This window comes from Esox lucius, chromosome 23 (genome assembly GCF_011004845.1).
Source record: "Esox lucius isolate fEsoLuc1 chromosome 23, fEsoLuc1.pri, whole genome shotgun sequence".
NCBI lineage: Eukaryota > Metazoa > Chordata > Actinopteri > Esociformes > Esocidae > Esox > Esox lucius.
The window spans coordinates 13,516,689-13,540,708 of NC_047591.1; the positions used below are offsets into that span (position 1 = coordinate 13,516,689).

Genomic DNA, 24,020 nt, shown 5'->3' on the forward strand with positions numbered 1-24,020 from the left:
TCCAGTTAAGAAAAAAAAAACTTTAATATATTTACAGGACATTTTTGAAATGCTGAAACATTTAATGCATCAAGTAACAGTGTCACAGTAACCCAGTGTTTGTGTGGTTCAAATCATTATGCTAAATCAAACCATCAGAACTAATGCAAAGAGGAAAAATGACTGTTTATCCAAAAACACACATGCAAATAGGTTTGCATGAGTCATGGTAAATAAATACTGTACAAAAAAAACTGCTCCTTATAACCCTGCCTGCAGGCTAGCTCTGGTGAATAATATCACACCGATGAATGGTGAGGACTTGAACATGCAATAAGAGTTCAAAGGTAAAAGCATAGTGTTACATTTAAGAGGAAATGTAGTCTAGCAATGTGATTTAAACCACTTGTTTTGTATTTAGTGGAGTAGAACACATGAAAATAGGATCTTTGTGTTAGGAATCGATTTAATACCTCACCTGTAGCACAGCCTTCAAGTCATAAAAGCAACTTGGCCACTAAATCGTGATGTCAACAGACTGACTTGAGAAAGCACTTAGCTCAAGACATCCAAATGTCTGCGGAGTGTCCTACAGCCTGCTAAGTAAACCGGTAGGTGCTGGATGATTTTGAATCTCGCTGGTGGTTACATGCATTGATATGAATACAAGGAAGTAAGATGGTATTTACCTAGGGAGAGCTTGAGCATAGATTGCTTCATCTCCACATTAACCATGTTAACTTGGTAAATTCTAATGCATCGCTGCTCAGCTATATGACATGAAAGACACGTGTCAATAGTACAGGAGTCTGATTGGAAGAAATATACTGTAGCAGAGATGTAGCTGGTGATTAAATCAGAGGTCTTATCCGTGGCGTCATTCCCTGAGAGTAAAGAACTTGTAATCCCAATCAAATCACACACACCTCACTTCAGCAACATGTCATAGGAATCTTAGAAAAAGCAGCCTAATACAACTCCATGCGTACATGACATCAAATCTACAGACCAGTGACGGTCATGAGTCTGATTCTTGTATTTTTTTTCCATTTAGAAAAATCTGGTATTTTTTTTTTTTTAGGTTTGTAATGGGGCAAGGGTGTAGTATTCTGTAGTCACAGTATTTTCCATTCTCTTAGCACACAACCCCACTAACCTCTGGAAACAATCAGAGGAAACCATAGGAGACAGCATAGGAATACAAAGGTTTAAATCAAGTGAACAAAGCCGATTTGGCCAGAATAGGTGTAAAGAATAGAAATTCAGATACAAATTTTGTTAAGTCAGTAGGAGAATATCTACACAATAGATCGTGACCACAAAGTCAAACGTTTCCACATATACAATGAACATGATAAACAGAGTAAAAAAAACTTAAAGGAAATCCCTAAAATAGCCGAGGTTTAGGGCCAAAATATAATAAAATCATTATTCACCTTTTTCAATTAATAAATACATAATTCAGAATCCATTAAAAAAAAAAACACAATAAAAAACTAAAAATAAATTAGGTAGGGTATTAGTTGTTTCTTATTATCATTGCTTTTCAACTAAGGAAACAACTTATACTATATTCCTACACTATGAAACATTTGTTTTTGAGAGGCAGCACTCCCCCGCTCTCCTCGCTTTTGACCACAAGGAGGCAGCAAAACCATATGGATCATTAAACCCTGTTATGTATCCTGTCTTACGTTATATATATTGTGAATGCCCTATTCGTTTATCAAAGCATTGAAACATGTAAAATTAGACTTGAAGACAAGTTTACTTTGTTTTAGATCTGATGTGTGGTAGCATAAAAAAAAAGTGCTATGACAATTTAGTTAATCACCTTTAAAATGACAAATGATGACCTAGCTGGAAAGGAAGCTGACTCCTAAAGAGTGCTGCCTTTCAAAACCCCTCTCTACTCAACTTCATTATTGCTGGTGTGATTGAGATAAGGAGAGCTGGGTGGAGCATTAGGACGTAGAAACATTAAGCACCATTTTGAGACAAATTCGGTTTAGCTTAGCACCCTTTGATTCTAAGGGCTAAAGAGGTCCCTGCTGGAGGGAGAGAGCCCAGACAGAGCCAGGTGGGTCAGTACCAGTGTCATCCTGTGGAAATCCCCGCCCTCTGCCTTGTCCGGGGGCCTCATGAAGTTTATAGTGCTGCAGATATTCTAGGAAGGCGCGGCGGCGAAGTTCAGACACAAAAAGCAGACTCGCGTCGATTCAGATGGTGTTATATCAAGCACTGGCTGAAGAATAATTGGCGTCAAAGTTGTAATGTACAGAGGACTTCATTCCTACCCTCATCCCAACATCTGGAACATTTAATCATGGCTCCTGAATGCCCACTGGGACTCCCTCTTTAAATTTTCCCTGCAGTTGAGTAATCGACATGCTCTTTTTTTCCCCCCTACCTTGTGTTTTAGTGTGCTTGCAGTGAAGCGGTGCACTTGCTTGGTAGTCTGTGTGTTTGAATCCAATACCCTGTGATCCTAGGCATGCACAGTGAGTGTCCACCAACAACTCTTCCAGGTGGGCCTCTTCCAGGTGGGCCTCTTTCCCAGGCAGTGATTTCGACACGGTGAAGATGTCTCGACTAAATACAGAGGTCCGCATACAAGGAGAGGCTTTTTACCCCCCCACCCCCACCCACCCCCCCTTCCCACTCCGCTCAGCTTTGACTGTGGCACTCTGAGCTTTACACAAAGAGACGATTGTGTCGACTCAGTTTCAGGATCTTCCCCAGTCTCTGCTTAGCTGTGGCCATTCCTTTCTTGGGCCGCTTGCCTGTAATAACGTAAAAACAAAGAGTCCCCATATGAATGGCTGGCATGTGCTAAATAAAGAGTTAAGCAACAAAATGACAACAGAACATAAAAAATGACTAAACAAATAAAATAAAATAAACTAGAAACCAGGCTGGCCGCTCAAGATTCTAACCCAGGTCGCCCACATGAAAGGCTGTGTCTTTAACCACAACACCACAGAGCTGACCATTTGCCGGGTGTCAGTATAGTATATTGACATTATATTATGTTGTCATGCATTAAGATCATGTCAAGTTTGAATATTTTGTTAGACACCATTAACCATCGTGTTAAACTGAGTAACGTTTCTTATGAAGTTTACCTCCACCACAAATAGCATCTATTAACTGTATGGCTTTTGCCACTGGCTGGTTTAACAGCTCATTTGCCATCCGTGAAGGACATTGATACAATAAATACTGTTTCAATACAGGTGACGATAACAGACTTTTACGTCAAGTGAAAAGACGAGAGAATCGTGTAGCCAGCGAAGTGTTTGACTATACTGAAGAAATCCTAAGACCTAATTTGAAATAGTCGCAATATAACAGTAAACTAGTGATTGGCGGTCTTCTACCAGCAGGATATTATGCTAGCAGCGCTAACTCAGATTTTCTTTTTCAAAATAAAAGCTATCATTGAATTATATAAAGCGATATAGTTAATCTAGTGTGTAAATCTAGATTTTTAACTATATGGCCTTCTAAATTTCAATGATGACTTTTATTGTGATAATGAAAATCAGTGCTGCCAGCATAATATCCTGTTGCTAAAATAACGCTAATGAAGCCTCGTTTGGCCATCACTACAGTAAACAGTTTCATTTTAAGCTTCCTGTAGCTACAGAAGGTTGTAGCCAGCAAAGTTTTTGTCTATTCTGAACAAATCCTCTTTTACCACTGGCCATTTAACAGCTAATAAGCCATACGTGAATGAAATTGCGTATCTATCAACATAGGTGATGATATATTTATAACTGACTTTTTTTGTCAAATGAAAAGACGAGAGAATCGTGTAGGCAGCGAAGAGTTTGTCTTTCCTGAACAAATCCCTAATATCCACCAGAACTGTTTTATTTTAGGCTTCCTATTACGTAGCTACATAAAGTTATAGCCAGCACCTGAACCTGAACCTCAGGCATCATGTGTGTAGTCAGTCACTCAGTAAGAGTCCGCTTACGCTGTCCAGCAAAAATAAGAGTTCACTACAAACCTTTGGTGGCCTGGTTGCTGACAGGGGGGGAGTTGGAAGCGTTCCTCTTGGAGGGGTGCAGAGGGGGGGACATGGAGGGGTCACAGTATTGGTAGTTGTCCCCTAGGCTGGCGTTGTGGCTAAGAGGGCTGGGGGCCCCAAAGGAGAGGGGCCCCTGATTGTCCCAGGCCTCACTGCTGCTGTTGCCCTGGCTGTCCATGGGGCTATTGTCCCCTGCCACATGATGCTGGTGCTGCTCTCGGCTTGGGCTGGACCACCATGGCTCCTGTGAGGTGGCGCCCTCGTCTGGCTTGGAGGGGCACAACAGGCCGGCCATGGACAGCATGCCCTGAATGGCCTCCTCTGTGCTGGGTGAGGTAGGACGTTCTCTGCAGGGAAGAGACAGTCAATCCGCTACACTAGGCCAAAGCCTACAACGCAAAACATTTGCCTTCCAAAGGGAGGTCATAAATGCATAAGAAATTGACACAGTCTGCAGTCTTAAATGCATTGTTTTCAGTACTAAACTGAGCACATTATCAATGGTGGGATTTTTACAAACCAAGCTACAGAAAACCCTTCATTACAAATTTTTAAATGTGTTTCCGACAACAGGAGCTGCGCTCTAGCCAGGAAGCACGACAGACCATCCAGTTTTTTTTCCCCCCTTCTGGTTTTATTGAACGGAGACCGTGGGGAAAGGCAGAAGACAGCGTTTGGGCCAGATTCAAGCCCATGATGCAACATGAGCACCAAAGACTGGGACATACACACCACCAGACCAACCTAGAGGGACACTCACCTTTTGAGTGGTTTGTGTCTGTGCCTGAGGTTCTGGTCTGCCCGGTCCAGCTCTATGGTGTGCCCTGCGGCCCTCTGGGATGAACCCCTCTCCGTTTCTTTATCGTCATCATCACTCTGGGAGCTTTCTGAATCTTCATCAGAAGAGGCTTTAAGCTACATTGAGGAAGATAGGAAAACATTGTTTCGAAATGTTCCACATACAACGTATGTTAGTGTCAAACCTAGCTGTGTTGCGGAGGGGAGGGGGGGGGGGGGGGGGGGGGGGGCAGGTGCGGCTAGTCATTGTTCATTCAGTACCTGTGTGGTGAAATCACTGTCCGAATCCACGTCTGACATGTCTGAGTGCCCTAAGGCTTCTTCCCTGAGTTCAGTCTTGACCCTCTCCAACCCGCCTGACAAAACAACCAGACATCATTTAGCACAGATAATAACAAATATTAAAATACCTTCTTTATCCACAGCACTATATTAGAAACTATGAGATCAACAAAATGTTACTAGGCGAGTCACAGAATAGAAACCCTCTGCACACCCAACGTAACGGCTTTAGCTTCATGACTTACGGAGCTGGGGCGGAGTCTCCTCTCTTGTAGTGCTGTGGTGCGCTTCCTGTCCTGACGCTGTCCGTCTCGCCTCCGTCTCCCCTGCGCTCTTCGACTGCTCCGCAGCCCAGCTCTCGCTCTCCGTCTTCGCCGGGCTGGTACTCGTGCTGCCTGCCGGCCTCCTCACGTCTCGGATGATTTGTCCGTTGTGCAGCATGAGCCGTAGGTGCGTGTCCGGGTTCTCGGCGGCAGCCGCGGACGCGGTTGACACCATGTTGAACTTCCCGTGCACCGGGAGGCAGAAGGAGGGGTCCTTTGGCACAACGTGACAGAAGGACGGTCAGAGCACGGGACAGGACTTATACAACAAAAGCATCTGTCGTTTGGATTGAACTGCATTACTTTGAGTATTATATCAGAACCCAACAATAAAGGCAGCCAATGTGTGACATTCCAGGACAGTGACGTCTCCCTACCTCCTCCAGAGGGCCCACCTCCAGTCTCTTGAGCACTTCCCTGGTGTGCAGCTCCAGGATGTCCAGGTTTGACGGCACTTTGGGGACCTGCTCCTCCTTCTGCTGTGCCCGTAGCCTCCGGGCTGCCCGCCGCGCCTGCCGCGCCTGGCACACCCTCTCCAGCGTGGAGCGCGTGGCTGGGCACTGCCCCCCGCTGGCGTTTCCCTGACATTTCACTGGCCTGCTGGTGCCCCCGCCGCTGCCCTGGTCCTCCTGTTGAAGACAGAGTAGAGCCTCAGGGGGGAAGCAGCCCTCATACAATCCCTCCTCAGTCCTCCTCCATCTGGGAAACGGAGGACTGAAAACCTCCTTAGGCCACCAACCCCCCCCCCTCCACCATCCCCGCCACTCCCCTCGACCCTGACCCAAGCCCTCACCTCCAGGTAGCGGATCTCCTTGGTCAGCTCTTTAATGAGATGGTTGGGTCTGATGTGGTCCGGGACTTCGCTGGTGGGCTCCGTAACCTACACAGATCAGGTTTCAGAGACAGGGTTAGGAAAAGGGAGGTCGAACCGGAAGACTGCTTCCACAACTGGCACCCAGCCATTAGATCTGGGGTGAGCTACAAGACGTCTGAGCCAGCTCAGCCAGGAGAGTCCAGATGTTAATCAGGTCAAATTCTATGGAGGTCAAGTGCAGCGAAGGGCATTTCAAAATGATTCATATTATGCACAGCTGGTGCCCTAACACAGAGATACAATAATACTAAAACAGATGTTCTATTGGATTGTGTGGCTGTCACCTCTCTCTTCAGCCAGGTCTTCAGAGGACCAATTAAAGCTTTCACCCCCTCAACTAGGTAGGTCTGGGGCGGGCAGTTGTCTTCTCGCAAATCTGACAAAGAGAAGGCATTAAATTGCAGTTATATCGTTAGATCCGAGGGAAAAATGTGAACCACCGATTTTTGGGACGATTTAGCGGCTTCACTTACCTTTGAGGGTCTCCAGAAGATTCTTGGCCACATACCAGCAGATGGCCTCAAAGTAGGGGAATTTAAAGAGGTCCGGAGTTTTCAGGCGCCGCTCCATCTCGTAACACCTCAGCTGCATGCCGATGTTGAGGTTGTGGAGGAAATTGCCACCGAACGCCATGCAGTCCTGAGAGGTGAGGACCGCATGGATCCAACCTAGAGAGGGAAGCACCAGCACCCCCAGTCAGCTCCGCCCGCTGACCAAAATAAGCCTTGCAACAGTACAGCGATTTGAGCGCAAACACTCCCTTTTCAGTCAGCCTGACCTGGTAATGATAAGGTACTCCCACGTAAGAACCAGGCTGTTGATAAGAGGACCTTCTGCCTTACACTCTGCGTTTACATGCTGCCAAAGGCGACAGAAAGCAGGGAGGGCAGACTGATCAGCGGTGACCCCGTAGGCCCTAATGGGGGTTCACGCTTCAGCGGCCAAGTGTGTTGGGTTCCACCACCCTCCTATACCGCACCCCACCTATCAACACCCCCTTAACACTTTGGACGAGGCACAGCTGAATGCCTGGCCCTGATAAGGCTTACGCAAGCTTTGGAAATCTAGGACAGTGGAGAACTCAATTTCTGTGCAGATAATGCAGTGTTTTTCTAAGACTATTGATAACATTGCGTAATAGCACCGCAAAATTCCAGCAACTCTCCTAAAATGAGCAAATCTTCAAGAAATACTGGTTGGATGATTTGCATAATTACAATGCAATGAGCAGGAAATCCAGAATTCTTCAACTAGGATTTCTAGCAGAAAACCTTAGGACTTAGACTCGGAGATTGGGAAAAGCGACGTGATTTACTTTAGGTATGCGTCAACTGTGCAAAACCAACCACCACAGGTAACCCCTCCGACGGGATCCGGAAAAATCGGAGAAGACACGAGTGAAACCGACCACTGACCCAGGACCCGTCTGTAGTTAATGACAAACGTGTGCGAACCACAGCTTACCCATGAGGTTCTGTTTACTGGGGCTGTCCTTTCATAGCCCTCTGAACATGTTATGTCATCACAACAGAGAGAAATGGGAGCAGCGGATTACAGGTCACATGCTGAAATGGGGTTTTGCTGAGGAAAAACTAGGCCCGCACCCTCTTGGTTTTCGGATATTACCGGTGGGTGCTTTTATTTAATTAGTGCTCTCTCTATTGTGTTACAGAATTATAGACGGCTCTGTCTACACGGTTGCTGGGCAAATATTCTTTTTCCACATTTCCTTGGCAATGAGAGGCAATCAGTGTTTAGAACATGGAGAGTATAATTTTTTCCTGGCAGGCGTCCTGGGAAACGACTAGACTGCATTTTGCTTCAGTATAAGTGGGCAGAAAACAAGCTATAAGCTATTCTTTTAAGTGGTCACAGGAAAAAAGGCGTGTGCCGCACGTGTATTTATAGACAATGGGAAATGGTAATTTAGGGAGAGTGATGTTAGCGGGGTGTTGGTGACGTGCGCTCGCAGGGTCAGTCTACACCAGGGTTGTCTCCCCTCTCTTTATCTACAAGAGTATTTCTTAAACCTCCCCTGGGAACCTCCATTAGATGCATCCCAGACCTAGCGCACATGAATCCGCTTGCCAGCTAATCATCCAATCATGTGAGGTTTTTTTGAAACCCTGATCTGCACCGTAGCTCCGCTAGCCCCGACGTAGGCTGCTTAGCTCCTCTTCATCTGCGCCCACACACCTGTCGGGATGAGCATTGTGGTTCCTTGCGGCACGACACATTTGTAGCACTTGTCCACCAGGTCCCCGAAGAACACTTCGCTCTGGTTGTGAGAGGAGCTCCACGCCTCGTATAGTGCAAGGTTCGCCTGGGTCGGCTTGATCAAGTAAAAGATCTTCTCCCCCTGGACAGAAAAGAAATGAGAGCAGACAGAGACTAGAAAATCAGAAACTGCAGCAGACGCACGCACGCACGCAACCAACCAACCACAAACCCACCTGGGATGTGAAGGTTTTAGCTTTTTACAGTTGTTGCTTTTCCTTTGTCCTGTTATCCTAACTCCTTGCTACAGCTGAACAGAAAACACCCCGGTTATATTAGTTATTTCTCTGGAGCAGAACATTTTAGTTGTCAGGAAAGCATTTCTCCCTCCTGGCCTCTCGTTTCCCCTGAGCTGGGAGGCTGAGGTGTGTTCTGTACACAGTATGTCTGCAGCTAACAAGCGCTCCTATCTGACAGCCAGGCAAGTGATGTCATCATGTACACACTGCATATTTGTAGCTGTTGGCTACATTGTTGCGAGTGGAGAGTTAATTTATTACCATGGAAGAACAGACTTTCCCCTGGAGCTTGCCGACGACTAAATTTACTGCTAAGGTGACCTTCCACCAGGGCACCCAATCAGCCTAGATTGCTTCAAATTGCCCCGCATGTACAAACACTCTTGATGAAATGTCAGCGTGCCTTACAAGTGTTGTGGGGAATGCTAGAGTGAAACGAGCTACAATTTGCCATCCAATAATGTTGTGGACAGAGTAGATTTTATTGACTTACTAAACTAAGATAAACTGCACTTAGCTCACTGCTAGAATCTGATAGCCTAGCACAGTGGTTCCCAGCCTGAGGTACTACGTCCCGTTGAGGTACCTGGATTATCGAAGGGGTACTTGCAAAGACACATCAGACCATGAACCTAAAGATAAAATGCACATGTGGGGGTACTTCAGAGGTATGCTGGCGAGGCAAAATTCAGTTGGTAACAAAGAAAAGGTTGGGATCCACTGGTAGCACACATATATGACAGGTAAACAAGGCTGCATTTACTCAGACAACCCAATCCTGAACCTTAGGCTATAAACATTTAACCCCCAGAAGTCGACTGTCTTGTCTGGAAGAGAGTGTGACGTCATCAGTTGTTATAAATAGCTGTGTGTAAGTGTTTTAAATAGATACTTGTCTTTCAGGCCTGTCTGGCATTCCCAAAATCCGCAACTACAAGGTATACTTATACTGCATGGTGCGTGTTGTTTAGATCCACTGTAAAGCAAACCCAAATTACTACCAAGGTGAAGCAAACCATTTCATTCGTCAACAATTTCACAAATCACTTTTTATACCTTTACCCAGCTTCTCCTCCCCAATTTGTGACTACCAGCGAACTAAGGACAGTCAATGTTGAGATATGCATCTTCCAAAGCATATTTGATGCCATTCTACTTATCACACTGCTCACTAAACCAGGATGTCCAGATCGAACATGTTAAACTCCAGAGCGACGAAGCAAGGCAACCATCTTTGATTACTAACCCTCTAAACCCAAGCGATGGAGGACTTTGAAGCTGCACCATTTAGTAGCCCTCATTTTTAAAACAGGATCATCCATTATACAGGAAATACAATTCCTATAGCCTCAAAGTATTCAGATCAGCTCTGAAAAAGAGCTAATGTGAAATGCTAATCAATCAATAAAAGAATTTGGCTGCTTGTGTAACCACTGCCTAAAGCTCAAACGCACACTCACCCAAAGAACATGGTACCACACAGAAGTGCCCCCAAAGTCAATGTGGAAGTCCGTATAGCTGTTCTTGACCCCCATGAGGCAGTACTTCTGCACAAAGGGCTTGGGGAAGAAGGAGTCATCCGGCCAGTAGTTCTCCACCCAGGACATCTTCTGAGCTACGTCAGGTATAACCACCTGCTCTGCCATCCTGGAGAGTGAGAGGAAAGGGTTGGGGTACTTAGAGGCTCTAATCACAGTAGAAATCGTGATGATAAAAGGGAGACCTTTAGGTTAAATTATGGCCCGTGCTAACTTTGTTTTCTGTCATGTTGTATGCACCATTGTACAACACCAAGAAACCACCGGTTTGTGGTTGATTTTGCTTTCTGTTTCCATGTCATGTCAATAGCTGTCATTTTCAATGTATTCTTGTGAGCAAACCGGGTCAGCGCTGGATCATATGAAGCGGGACCACATCACAACTCACTTGGTGTCGGAGAACTCCAGACTGATGACGTTGAGAACCTTGGGACGGTGGGCCTTATAATAATATTTGACAAACTCCTTCAGCTTCATCTTGCTGTCTGCCTGCCTGGCCACATCGATGACATCAATGATTTTATCCCCACCTGTAGAAAACCAGAGATTGATGCGCAAACAGTGGTATTATCAGTCTGTCCGCTGAATTCTTGTCAGGCAGTTTCATTCATGTGGTTAAGAGAAAGGACCGTTCCTATTGAAGGGAAATTGACACCAGGGAAAACAGTTTAAAACTTTGAAGCTCTCTGGCATTTACTGAGTTCTGGGAGAAACAGAGAGAGAAAGAGAGAAACAGAGAGAGAGAGAAGGGGGGGGGTATGTGGGGGGGGGGGGTAAGACAGTCTGACCAGACCCTCTGAGGTGAACACAGGAGGGGGCAGCCGTCTTTAATGAGTGTGTGAGGGTGAAGAACCACCAACGCACGTTTACACATACACACAGCTGGGAGCATGGTGTAGACAACGGTGAGAGGGAGAGAAGAAACAGGCCCTTTGGGCAGAGTGGGAAAAGGACAGCTGGTGCTTGTGTGATCCCTGGACCACCACCCCACAAACACGACCCCCCCCACCCCCATGTTCACCAACCCCCTACACACAGGAGGATGACAGGCAACAGCTGGAGTTAGGGTAGCTAGAACACAGAGGGAGAGAGAGAGAACTCCGTCTCTACCAGCAAACAGACCCAAAACAGCCCACAGGACTCTGCGCAATTATAGAGTCCAAAGCACATGGCTATGCCCTTTATTGCTTTCCAGCAATGTCTTTACACCTGGCTGGCTTTCACTCCAGCTACACATTCTAGCGGCCTTAAAGGCACTATCCTCAAACATTATATTTTGACTGAAAAGCCCCCCCTCCTCCAATGAATAACAATAGAACTACTGGGAGGTGACAAATGCCAGGCAGTTTACCCAAAGCTGGCTGACAATAGTTTGGGCTTGGGTAACCCCAGGAGAGCAGGCTTGGGTGCTGTCCCTCATTGTATCCCAACTGTAAGAATGTAACCCTATCCACCAGGAGGTCTCCATGCGCTCGCAACACCTGTGCTGCCTTAATGCTTAACAGTGCATGGTGCAGAGGGTGTAACACGAACTTAATGATAATAACACAAGTGGGTTTGGGCTGGGGGCCGGGGGCGTCCAGCCGGTCAGGACAGCCCTGTGTTTGGGCCGGGGGCTGGGGTGTCTAGCCGGTCAGGACAGCCCTGGGTTTGGGCCGGGGGCGTCCAGCCGGTCAGGACAGCCCTGGGTTTGGGCCGGGGGCGTCCAGCCGGTCAGGACAGCCCTGGGTTTGGGCCGGGGGTGTCCAGCCGGTCAGGACAGCCCTGGGTTTGGGCCGGGGGCGTAACCGGAGCCTTGTAGCACCAGGTCTTTCCTGGTGTGGAGGCATTCTAGTTAGGGGCAAACAAAGACCAGCCCCCCCTTTGTTCGGGACTTCTTCGGCCAGTAGGAGATAACTAATGAAGTAGATCTTCATTCTGGCAGCCGGTTTGATTGACAGAAAGATGGTGTTCACTCGATAATAAAAACCCTCCCAACATGACAAAGCTTCAGTCCATCCCATTCATGTAGGCCACATACAGCACATCACCTAAGCAAGCAAGAGGGCTGTGAATGTGTTGAGGGACCAGCATTAGTCTGTCAGTCCACGTGTTAAATGTCTGCCCTACTACCTCATTCTTTTACTTCAACTCCAGGGAGGTTGGCAAACAGACAATACCTCAATCCCCCACACAAACAGACAATACCTCAATCCCCCACACAAACAGTAAAGACAAATACACAAAAACAAACAGTACACATACACACAAAAATAGTACACATGAAACAGTACACATACACACAAAAATAGTACACATGAAACAGTACACATACACACAAAAATAGTACACATGAAACAGTACACATACACACAAAAATAGTACACGTGAAACAGTACACATACACACAAAAATAGTACACGTGAAACAGTACACACACTCGACAAACACACACACACACTCGACAAACACACACACACACTCGACAAACACACACACACACTCGACAAACACACCCACACTCGACAAACACACCCACACTCGACAAACACACACACACTCGACAAACACACACACACTCGACAAACACACACACACACACCCTCCTTACCGACAACTTGCTCCACGTCTTTGACAGAAAAGGACGGCGGTGGAAGCCTGAGTCCCAGTCCCTCCTTGTCGGGGACGGAGATGGGGTACTGCCAGCCATGCTTCTCCAGGTACCTCTGGGTCACCTGTTCCCCAGCCATATGTAGCAGAACCTCCTCACCACTGCAACACGCACACACACACACACACGCGCCGAATCAATGATCGAGTCCTGCTCACACGCTGCACGTTATTCAAACACACACTGAGGGGAATTTAGAACATAATTCATGTTCCGAGTGGAACCCGGTCTTGTTCTTGACGTTCTAATGAGTCATGTTAACAAGCAGGACTGCTGAGGAAACTGGGGTCAACTGGGCAGGTGTGACAGTGGGTCAGGCTGGTCCTACCTGGCAAATGTCCTGTTCTGGAGCTCCTTGACGAACACGGCGGTGCCGGCCTGTACCGGCCTGGTTCCGTCATCCGGCTCGGTGTAGTCGTGCCGGTGCCAGTTGTTTCGCTTTTTCACTGCAGGAGAAACGCAGAACATCAGACACATGAAACACAGCCCTCACAGACCCGGGTGACCATCATTACAGCCAGGGACAGACCAAAATGTTCAAATCACAACCGGATGATTCCCTTTTCCTCCAAACAAAACCGACTGAGGCACTCCCAAAATATGGATAACATCCCTCAGTCTTGCCAACAAACAAAAAACAGTCCCTGTTCATCTGCTAGCAGAGGCCAAGGCGACGGCCGTGTTCGACCGAAGGATTACAGCCCCGCTGAATGGGCCTGTTAATCACGGTCTCAGGACTGGGGTCAGACGGGGGAGACGGAGCCACGCCCCCGGGGTCAGTCCATCCGTCACGGAGCGATGGACAGGGATGTCAGGGGGAGAGGAAGCGGCCAGCGCGGATCAAGTAGGGCGAAGTGCAGTGAAGTGAGAGGGGGAAGAGGGGAGGTCGTAAGACCGGTTGGAGAGAAAGGCAGGGAGAACAACCGAGGGTGGGCAGGAGGGTGACATGGGGGGAGGAGAGAGAGAGAGATGGCACGACAGGCAGAGACAGACAGGCAGAGACAGACAGGCAGAGACAGACAGGCAGAGACAGACAGGCAGAGACAGACAGGCAGAAAGACAGACAGGCAGAAAGACAGACAGGCAGAAAGACAGACAGGCAGAAAGACAGACAGGCAGGCAGGCAGACAGGCAGGCAGGCAGAGAGACACAGAGACAAACAGAGACAGACAGGCAGAAAGACAGACAGACAGGCAGAAAGACAGGCAGACAGGCAGAAAGACAGGCAGACAGGCAGAAACACAGACAGAGAGACACAGAGACAAACAGACATAGAGGGGAATACTCACTCAAAGAGGGTCCGTGTTGAGGTTGACAGTTGGGACAGTGGTAGACATCAATGTCCACTGCATGGTGCTCCTCCACCTGGACACAGCTGTGGGATGACAGCAGACCTCACATAAACAACCGGCCACGAGCCCACGGACAACAGACCGGCCCGCCGTACTGGCTGGCATTGATCGGAAGAGTTGTCAAGAAGCCACAAATACATCTGGGAAAAGACCACGCGGCCACGGTGCTTTCACGGTCAATAAACCCAAACGGAGGGACAGGAAGCAGTTCCTCCCTGGACCAGAACACCAGGTGGAAGCCAGCTACGCATCTGGAGAGCCTCTGGACAGTTCGAGGGCTTCAGAGGGGTTTTGTACACCAGGATCTCTTCTATAGAGAGGCTTTAAATCATACTTACATGACCCCCTGTTCTGGTTGTATGGGAGTAGTAGTTAGAGGCAACAGAAAGATATGAGGTGAAAGTAGCCAGTAACCACAAGCCATAAACACCAGAGGACGGGATAGGTCGAAAACAACCTTAGCCTTCTGGAAAATGAGCGGAGATGACCGTGCTCTGGTCTGGAGGAGTGACGCTGTGACATTAGGGCGAGGGTTATTTCCAACCCACGTGTGACGAGACAAAACCCTGGGCCCCATCTAGACCGCTCTGGGGTCAACCCTTCCCTATTGGCCATTCAGAGCTGGAGTCACAACCGTGCGTTTGTCTCGCACTCCACCAGAGTGCCGGCGTCACTCAAACCGCTACGCCAGCAAACCCCCGACCGCCACACGACAGCCAGAGACCACAGGCGGCGGCAGCACACACACACACACACACACACACACATTCCTCCGGTGCGTACCGCAGTTCTGCTCCCAAACATAACCAGAATAACACACCGAATCCTGTGAACAGCCCCAGACAGTCGCTAATACGCATGGAGGCCCACTGTCGCTTGTAAAAGGGCCGGAAGAACTGCAGACAGTATTTTCGGTGTCACTGGGGTATGTGAAGAATCTATGCCAGCACTTTTTCGAGCTTTATGTCAAAGAAAAAGAGAAAAGGCATCTAACATGAAGTTTGGTTTCAGCTGACAAGAGCAGGCAGAGACAAATGGGGCTGATATCTCTTGTATCGCTGATATGGAAGATTATTTAACAAAACAGTCTAGGCCTGGACTATTATTCATGCTGACTGTCAGTCTCCATATACACACATTCACTTGAATGGGTAAGCATGTCCAAACATTTGACCGGTACTGTGTGTCTGTCTGCATATATAGACCCACAGACACATACTGTATATATATATATATATATATATAAATGTACTGGTCAAGTGTGGACGCACGTACTCAGTGAACAATCTACAATATAAAATGAACTCAGATCGGTAAAACACTTCTTTGGTCATTGTTACTCCAAAACTGTGGAAAACAGTAACACCGAAACACATGTCCTTTTACCAACTTTGACTGGTACTGTATATAATATAATAATATACAATATAATATGCAGTCATTCTTTTAGTCAAACGTTCATGCTCAGTGGCTGGTCTTCAGTGGTTCAAATTGATATAGTTAATTGGAGGTCCTTCTCTTCCTCGCAAGTGACACTGTGAGATTGTTCCATGGGGAATGGCCTGGGGCCGGAGGTAATGAAAGACACTCGCAAAGCGTCCTCGTATGACCGAACGTGGATGTCATCCAAGCCGCGGGTCCCTCTCACAGGGTGCCACCGTCAGCTTGGAGCCCAGGTGCGGCGTTAGCATGTAGTAAAGGCTTCAATAGCAGACACAGCCGCTTTCTTTTCACCGAGAGTCTGTCTAGGAGGGGAACCTTCTAACCAGCCACTGTTAGCTTTGATTGCAGGAAACTGTAAAGTGAAACAAAGCCACACGCTCACCAGGAAGCAGTGTCATCATTACTGAACATAGGTGGAGTGTTGCGGTCGGTTAGGCCTACTTAACACGGGTGTTATTGTTCAGCAGGTTAAGGATGGAAAACAGCCCATACCCTCCCTTATCTTACAACACAGCCTGACGTTGTAACACGGTTGTAAGAAGACAATCTTGCTTGAATATAACTAGTGGTAAGACTTTCAACATCTGTGAGACATTTCGGGTTACAGGCCTTGCTCTAGGGTGCTGCCAAAACACTCAGCTGTGCATAGTGGGGTCTCCAAACCCCCCCCAACTCCCCTCCTATGTGAGCAGTCAAGACATGGCAGCGGGGGGGGGGGATCTGGCTCCCGTGGTCACTCAGCGGTCCCGCTGGAGAGGCCAGCGTGAGTCAAATCACCAATTATGTCACCCTGGGCGTGCCACAAATTCTCCCGTCTGTCCACCGTGGAGGGAGACAGCATCTAGAGGGCAGGGAGGGAGCGAGCGAAGCCAAGCCAAACCTCCTCCTCTTCCTCTTGTAGAACAACATCACAGCGTGGGCCAGGGAGGTGGGGAGGAGGTGCTCTTTGCCAACACACTGACGCTGCTCTTCTCTGACTCAGCCCGTTGCCTCGGTCACTGATGACAGGGCCCCCCCGAGCTCCTCGAAGGGGGAGCAAGGGGAAGGAGCATGACGGACGGGGTGAGTGACCGGGAAACTGGTGGTCAGGGGAAGGAGAACCATGACGCAACACTATCGAAGCTGTACGACGGAACACAACAACAAATCCACAAATCTGCCTTAAGCCACGCGAGAGGCGAAGGGTTAAGATCTACTGTAGTGTATGAGATGAGGTCCGGCCTGCCACGGACTGCCTGCTCCTCGTCTGCAGAGGTAACGCCAGTCCCCGGCTGACGGTAGGTGGACCCAAACCCAACAGCCGCGAGGCCGCCCTGCCCTCAATCAGGAGGAGCGCCGTCAACTTCCCCACCGTCGTCGGCTTCCTCTCCCTCTACTTCCTGTGGGACTGCGCTTATTCATTAGTCTATTCACTGTGAGGGGGTTCATTGTGTCTCAATGAGCGTCCGAGACGGACAAAGGGCTGTAGGCGGGCTCGGCCATTACTTTAATAACCCCCTGCATAGTCCCCGGACACGCCTCCACTAGAGAGCTGCCAGATAGCTCATAGATAATGACAGAGGGGTGGGGAGGGCAGTTAAATACACCTGGCCAGTGTCATTGAGAGACCCCCTCCAGACGTTTCTAGTGCACTCAGTCAAACGGCTCAACATGCCCTTTAGAGAAAACACTAAGATCCAAGTGGGCCAAAGCTAATCGGACCATTTGAACCCCACTCACTCAGTACTGGAAAAGAGAGGGTTCATGTCAATGGGTTTGAACGCACTGATATTGGGCCCCATCAACCCTTCTCCACTGGCATCCCACACCACTAAGCCTCTACACACAGCTACGGGGGACCTCACTGCAGCCAGCTGGAAACGACAAAGAGAGACTGGCTGTGCTGTGGCTGTGTTGCCCTGGGGAAGGAGTGGACATCTTCAGGGTTCACGGCACAGGTTGCATGGCCCTGAGGCTCACCGGGGGACTGGGTTTGTCTCCTCACGCATGGTCCCGACTTTTAGCGAGCCACACACACCTACACAGCACACACACCTACACAGCACACACACCTACACAGCACACACACCGAGTCTCTGTCACTACCACTGGACCTGGCTGGTTGGAAATCACAAAAGTGGATTGGTCATTTACGGCAGCCAAGCTAGGCCTTATGGTGCCCTGCACCATGAAAAACCACGGCCTCAAATCCCTTCCCAGGTCTTCTCCCACCTCAAAAAACCTGAATATGATATGACTCAGACCTCGTGCCTTGGCAGAGAAGGGGCACACAGCACCAAATGCAGGGGGGCTTAATAACCATTTCTTGACGACAACTTATGCCCTCTTTGAACAATTATCCCTCAAAGTTTAGACTCCTAAGATATTTCGAGTGCAAGGTCGAGCAGACCAACAGCATTTTGACGTGGCATTTTGTCAATATTTTAAGGGTGCTGAGAATTCGGCAGCACCCGGCACACTGTACACATCCAAGCATGACACACAAACCTCTGCTGTTCAGAGGTCTTCTGTCGGAGTGATGAACGAGTGCACTCAAGCAAGTGTGGCTCTCCTCCGCAAAACCACACTCCTCGTCGAATATTTCATATTCTAAAAGGAACCACTGGTCTCATCGAAGCATTTCCATTTCGTATCCGAGGGCGGTAGTGTGAAGCCACGTTCATCCTTGTTTCATCATCATTACTGGACAATGAACGATCCCCCTTCGGGTCCACTTGTCGTACCGTGACGAACCAACTGGAAATCAATGATAATGCTGTCGGCATTGATCAATCAGAGATGAATAGTATCGGCCCGCCCCACGGAGACACGCTAATGAATGTAAACATGATATTAACCATCACCTCAGACCACACGGTCACTCACACCCTGAAACAAATTCCCTCTCCCTACACACAGAATTCTGTGACACACACACAAATGATTTGTGTGAACAAATCAAACAGTAGCCGAACTTTCCATCCTCTTTAAAGGACGGGACAGAGTCAGGTCAGGACAGAGTTGGGTCAGGAAAGGACAGAAAGACAGGACAGAGACAGTGTTAGGTCAGAGAGAAAGGACCTGAAAAAAACAGAGGAAAGATGGGAACAAGTTAGAAGCGGACAGGATGGAGTTAGGAAAGGACTGAAGAAAATCATGATTGACAGGACTTGACAGAGGCAGAACAGAGTCAGGGCAGAGAGACAGAATAGGACAAAGTTAAGACAGCGTAAAGACGGGACAAATTTAGGACCGGACAAAGTAAGACATTAGAGAGCACGGACAGAGACAAAACAGTATAGAGTTAAGACAGGATTAGAACAGGACAGAGTGAGACACTACAGGACAGAGAAATAAAGGCCGAACGGTAGGGTGTTAGGACAGTAGAGTTAGGAGAAACGCCACCACAGACATCTCTTCAGCCCTTTTCCCTGACTGAAAGTGTGGGACATAATGACAGATGGCGTATTCAACTTGGCTCTGCAGACCTGCCATCAATCATTCCTGTGCCCCCGTGCAGCCCTCTTTCAACCCCCACCCCATCCACCAGGACCAGACAGAAGGAGTCTGACACCCACCCAACCCGCAGAGAGTCAAAGGCGCACGGGCTCTGAGGGGAGCTCCCCGGCGCCATAACCAGATTGTCAGCGCTCATATAAAGTGTCTCATCGAGATGATATCTCAATATATTATAGCATCCACAGTACAGGTTGGATATGAGGCTCTCCTGCTGCATATAGCATATGTATGCCTGTACAGTATGGTAGGCTCATAGGAAAATAGCAGGGCACCATTTCTCCTGCTCTCCAGTAGTTCATGGTTTCCACCTTAAACAACACCCAGCCATCCCATTTGGGGTGCCACATGCCAAGCAACCCGCAGATGAGCCAGAAACCAAGACACTAGTGAGAGAAAACAGGCGTCCCGTCAGCCAGGCAGCGAGACACTCCTGGCTCCAACACGATGCAGTATGTTGGTGTCACCAGGATTCTGGTATGGGGGACAGCAGCTATTTCGCTTTCCACAATGTTTGTATACCGACCCACAGCCAGAGGTTTTCCACTTCCTCCTGGTGAGACTCGTGGGACCCCCCCCCCCTCCACCACCACCACCAAGAAGCGTACGCAAGTTACTGGTAATCAATGGGGAAGGTCCAATATTTGTTCCTTTTCTTTTGGCGCATGACCCAGACACCGGCCTTCTGTGGCTCACACGTCTCATCAGTTAGCGAATGGAGTTCTTGGCAGTCTACAAATTGTAGTTACACAATAGCTTTGTCATTTCCGCACAAGCCAAACTGCGATTGTATCCACATTCGTTGTCTTGGAGATGAAAAAACATATTTGTAACATTATGACTGGCAGTATTCCCGTGGAGTATGCATGAGCATGTCTTCAGTGGACTAACTGCTGAACCAAAAAGGTCTGCCAGAGGATCTTTTCTTGACACTTTGGTAAGATTGTCAATATATCAATCTGAAGGTCTGCCAGCTACAAGAATGCCATTCATATGAATTAGAGAAATAATAATTCCTTGCACGTACCTAATACATGCTAGACTGTATTTTTTAAGTTGTAGATAGAGAAAATAGAGGTAAGGTTAAGAATTAACAATATCCACCAGACAGTCCAAAATATAATTTGCTGAATTCTCAGATGTGTTACAAGCATTCAAACATGTCATGAAGGCATATGAGGACAAATCACTCTAGCCCTAGGGGCACATACACGTAATACATTTAAATGTCAATTCTCCTGTCTTCCACTAGGGGTAGGCTTTATCACATGTGCCTATTTTTGGTGAAAGGGGGATTTAAATACCCAGCCTAGAGCTGTCAATCATAAACCCAACAATAACAACAATCCTATGCTCTCCTTTTATTTATTTTTTTACACTAATAGGGTTAAACACAAACGAATCCAAATGAGGACAACTCTCAATATAGTAGGTTGAGATTTTGTGTAGTTTACGAATGTTGATCCATGGGTCATTTCGTTAGTAAAGTAATTCCTCCAAGAAATGCGCAAGAGACTGAAATGGAACACCAAAGAAATGCACAAACGTGTCTGGCTTTAATTCCATTAACTCAGCTCAGGCTGTCATTAAAACGAACCCAGTTCAATAGTGAAACATGACAAACTGCATTAAAAGATTCAACGCGATAAATCAATAACCAAAAACAGAATCAGTTCTGAAATTAGAGAGGCTAGCTGAACCTATAGGGTTCTTGTGACATACCAAATATGTAAGGGCTGGCTTTGATCGCTGATTGACAAGACTCGTCATAAGCTTAGCTAATGATAGCAAGCTAACTTATTTTGACAAGCTGCAATAGGCTAGGATAACAATCAAACCACCATAGACAAAATAGCTGGAGTCAAGTACTAACTCTTCGTGTGTTTAATTAAAAACACACCGACCCGGTTATTCATTGATTTGTAACAGCTAGCTAACTATAGTTTGAGGTGTCAATAGACAGAACGAGGGACTGGTGAAGACCCCGTTGCCCACCAATACAGCCGTCATAATCGCATGACAATCCTCGCTTATTACCAAGCATCGGAAGTAAGATTAGTCGTTTCAATCGATTCTATGTTTGAAGAAAGATGTCACCTCCATACCTGCCATGAAACCAGTCGTTACAGATGTCGCATTCGATCATAAACCGGCTCACATCATAGGGCTGCCGGCAGACACAGTACAGCGGGGCCGCCGCCATCTTCCTACTGTCCCTAAACAACGCAGGAATGAAGTGGGGCGGGGATTTGGTTTAACATTCGCGAAAAGAGCCGAGGGGAAACCCGATCATATGCGAAAGAAACCCTGGGTAAGCCTATCTCTGACGTAAATTTCCTAATTATTTTTTCCATCTGTTTACGCAGATGTAATGCGTAAGCAGAACCCATTTATTCCTGTGTTCAGCCATATAACTTTTTTAATTTTTGTGACTTTATAAACGATTTGATCCATCATTTTCAGTTATCCCTACATCACTTAACTCATTACATTGCAGAAGTGGAAAGACTGCACTACGATTGGAGTTAGGCCTATCGGAACTGCACTTGAATGATCCCCTGAGTCCGAACAAGAAAACACATTGTTCCCTACGAAGAATGCAGGGTTTGTGAACAAAGATTTGCGCACCGCCCCCTTTTGGCCAACCAGTGAAATGTCGTAAATTACGAATCTTTGACTAGAAGCATTCCCACATGTTAAAATCAGGCCTGCAGTGTCTGAGATATTAAGGGTTAACTAGACATTTTTAACATAATGTGTCACATCTTAATCACACAGATCAAAATATTGAGTTTTCTATGATGAGTTTAATGAATATTCTTGCAAATATGTTGACTTCAATCTTGACAGTGTTGTGTATCAAATGTTCCAAAATATCTTGGACTGATGCATTTGCGTTTATGTGCCAAACCATGCTCATGTATGTTTGTTGATCAATATGTCAGTTGTGTTGCTTTAGGTACTAATCTGAAAAGGTTGCATTTAGCGACAGGTTGTCTGTAGATGACTCATATAAACTTTTCAGTAGGTCGGTTACAGACACAAAATGTGACTTTGTGCCTGTGGTATGGTCTCACATGCAACGGCTATCAGCCAATCAGCATTAAGTATTCAAACAAATGGGGATACAACAGACCATTTTATTTATTTTTTTATTTTTATGTTTTTATATACAACAGACCATGTGCCATAGAAAGGACATCACATTGCCTTTTGCTGTTATAATTGCCTTGGTAAACGATTCATAATTGCAATAAGGCATCAACGGTTCTTGTGATTTTTCCTATATATTAAAAAGTGCAGTGTCCAGGCACTCCGTGTGTGATACCTACACACTCAAAAATAGGAGTACTTAAAAGGGTACAAATGCTTGTCGCTAGGGGGGTACCTTTTTGATAGACAATTGTGTACCCTTTAATGTTCTTTCTTTTATTTAATTAACTTTGTACAATTTCTGTTAGTCAAAAGGTGCTCTTCTGTCCCCATAAAGACCAGAATTGTACCTTTGAGGGAACATTGTTCAAAAGTGTACCTACTAGTACTGATAAGTTCTTGTTTCGTACCTACATTTTTGAGTGTGTACATCTATAGCCGTGTTGTATTGGTAATTTCCCAGGCCCATTCTTTTGCGTTATTGCTTAGTTATACCATTCCTCGTACTAATCTAAAGATGACAACAAATACATTTGATAATTCAAAACTAATCAATATGGATTATAATGCTAGTCTGACCATAGGCTATTAGCAAATTCTCAAGCTAAAACAATATTGGTTACTTAAGATTTTGAGGCACTCAACAAAACACATTGCCAAATGTCCTATTTATGTGAATGAATGGGGAATTTCATGCGCTAATCTTAACTTAATATATAGCAAACCGCGTCAAATAGTGTCAACGACAGTGATAAAAATGATTTGGCTCAACCTGACACAACGTGCCCATGGTTTAGCAGTCAATCTATGCATTGGTTTGGTTGTTTTCATTGTGAACTTGAATTTGTTATTCTTTTCTGGAAATATATTTGAACTGCAGCTTCAAGGGAAGGGCAATTATGGTACTTCTACGGCCTGTTTCATTCGGTACACAAGAGCAGGGTAAACACAATAACACAACAACATGCTTTCCTGTCTGGTATTTGTCATCTAGGCTACCCATGTTGCGTGTGTGACGTGGTCTACGTGCTTGATCTGTGAGCACATTGCCCATCCCCCACGCACCCATCTGTGCAGCTCTGCATTGTCAAGTGGAAATAATTCATGCAGGGCATGCAGCACTGTGATTGCACATATGGAATGCAGTCATTTGATGGCTTTGCATGTGCCGGATATTTATAATAAAACATTGAATGGACCATGAGACAGTGGTGTTGTTTTTACGGGTGAAATAACATGCACATGTAATGGCTTGAATGTTTTCATTAAACCTATATAATGGAACACGTTTGTCTTTTATAGCGCTTTTCTTTATAAAGAGAATTTCAAAGAAGCTTTAAAATTTTTTGTGTAGTTCTGGAGGTGGCAGGTCTAGCCTTTGCTATGGTATTCCGCAGCTAATAGTTTGTGTGTGTGTGTAAATAGCTACTTGATCTGAGGCATTCCCTGAGGTTTCATGACAGCAGGCCGGGATCCAAACTGCTTTAATGAGCGGTTGTCATAGACGGCTTGTCTAAATTAAGCAGCAGACAAGCATGATTTTACACCTGCGTTGGCACACAGCATTAGTTCAAGAGCATT

The 24,020-nt window shown here is 46.7% G+C and overlaps 1 protein-coding gene across 2 annotated transcripts; it reads right to left on the reverse strand.

The window, feature by feature from the left end:
• Positions 1 to 5: 5 nt before the first annotated feature.
• On the reverse strand, positions 6 to 21,519 carry kdm7aa (lysine (K)-specific demethylase 7Aa). Of its 2 annotated transcripts, XR_002196011.2 has the most exons (17): positions 21,392 to 21,519; positions 14,286 to 14,371; positions 13,325 to 13,442; positions 12,937 to 13,097; positions 10,735 to 10,876; positions 10,269 to 10,455; positions 8,489 to 8,651; positions 6,766 to 6,960; positions 6,577 to 6,668; positions 6,212 to 6,298; positions 5,796 to 6,047; positions 5,341 to 5,632; positions 5,075 to 5,169; positions 4,776 to 4,930; positions 3,995 to 4,362; positions 2,390 to 2,762; positions 6 to 2,224 (listed from the first exon to the last, which is right to left on the reverse strand). XR_002196011.2 is itself a non-coding variant. In XM_010892650.4 (16 exons), the coding sequence occupies exons 1-16, from the start codon at positions 21,487 to 21,489 to the stop codon at positions 2,674 to 2,676; spliced, it is 2,580 nt and encodes an 859-aa protein (XP_010890952.2). In that variant the 5' UTR covers positions 21,490 to 21,519; the 3' UTR covers positions 6 to 2,673. The 2 variants fall into 2 exon arrangements, 1 of the variants encoding a protein (XP_010890952.2); XM_010892650.4 differs by having other exon boundaries at positions 6 to 2,762.
• Positions 21,520 to 24,020: the final 2,501 nt, after the last annotated feature.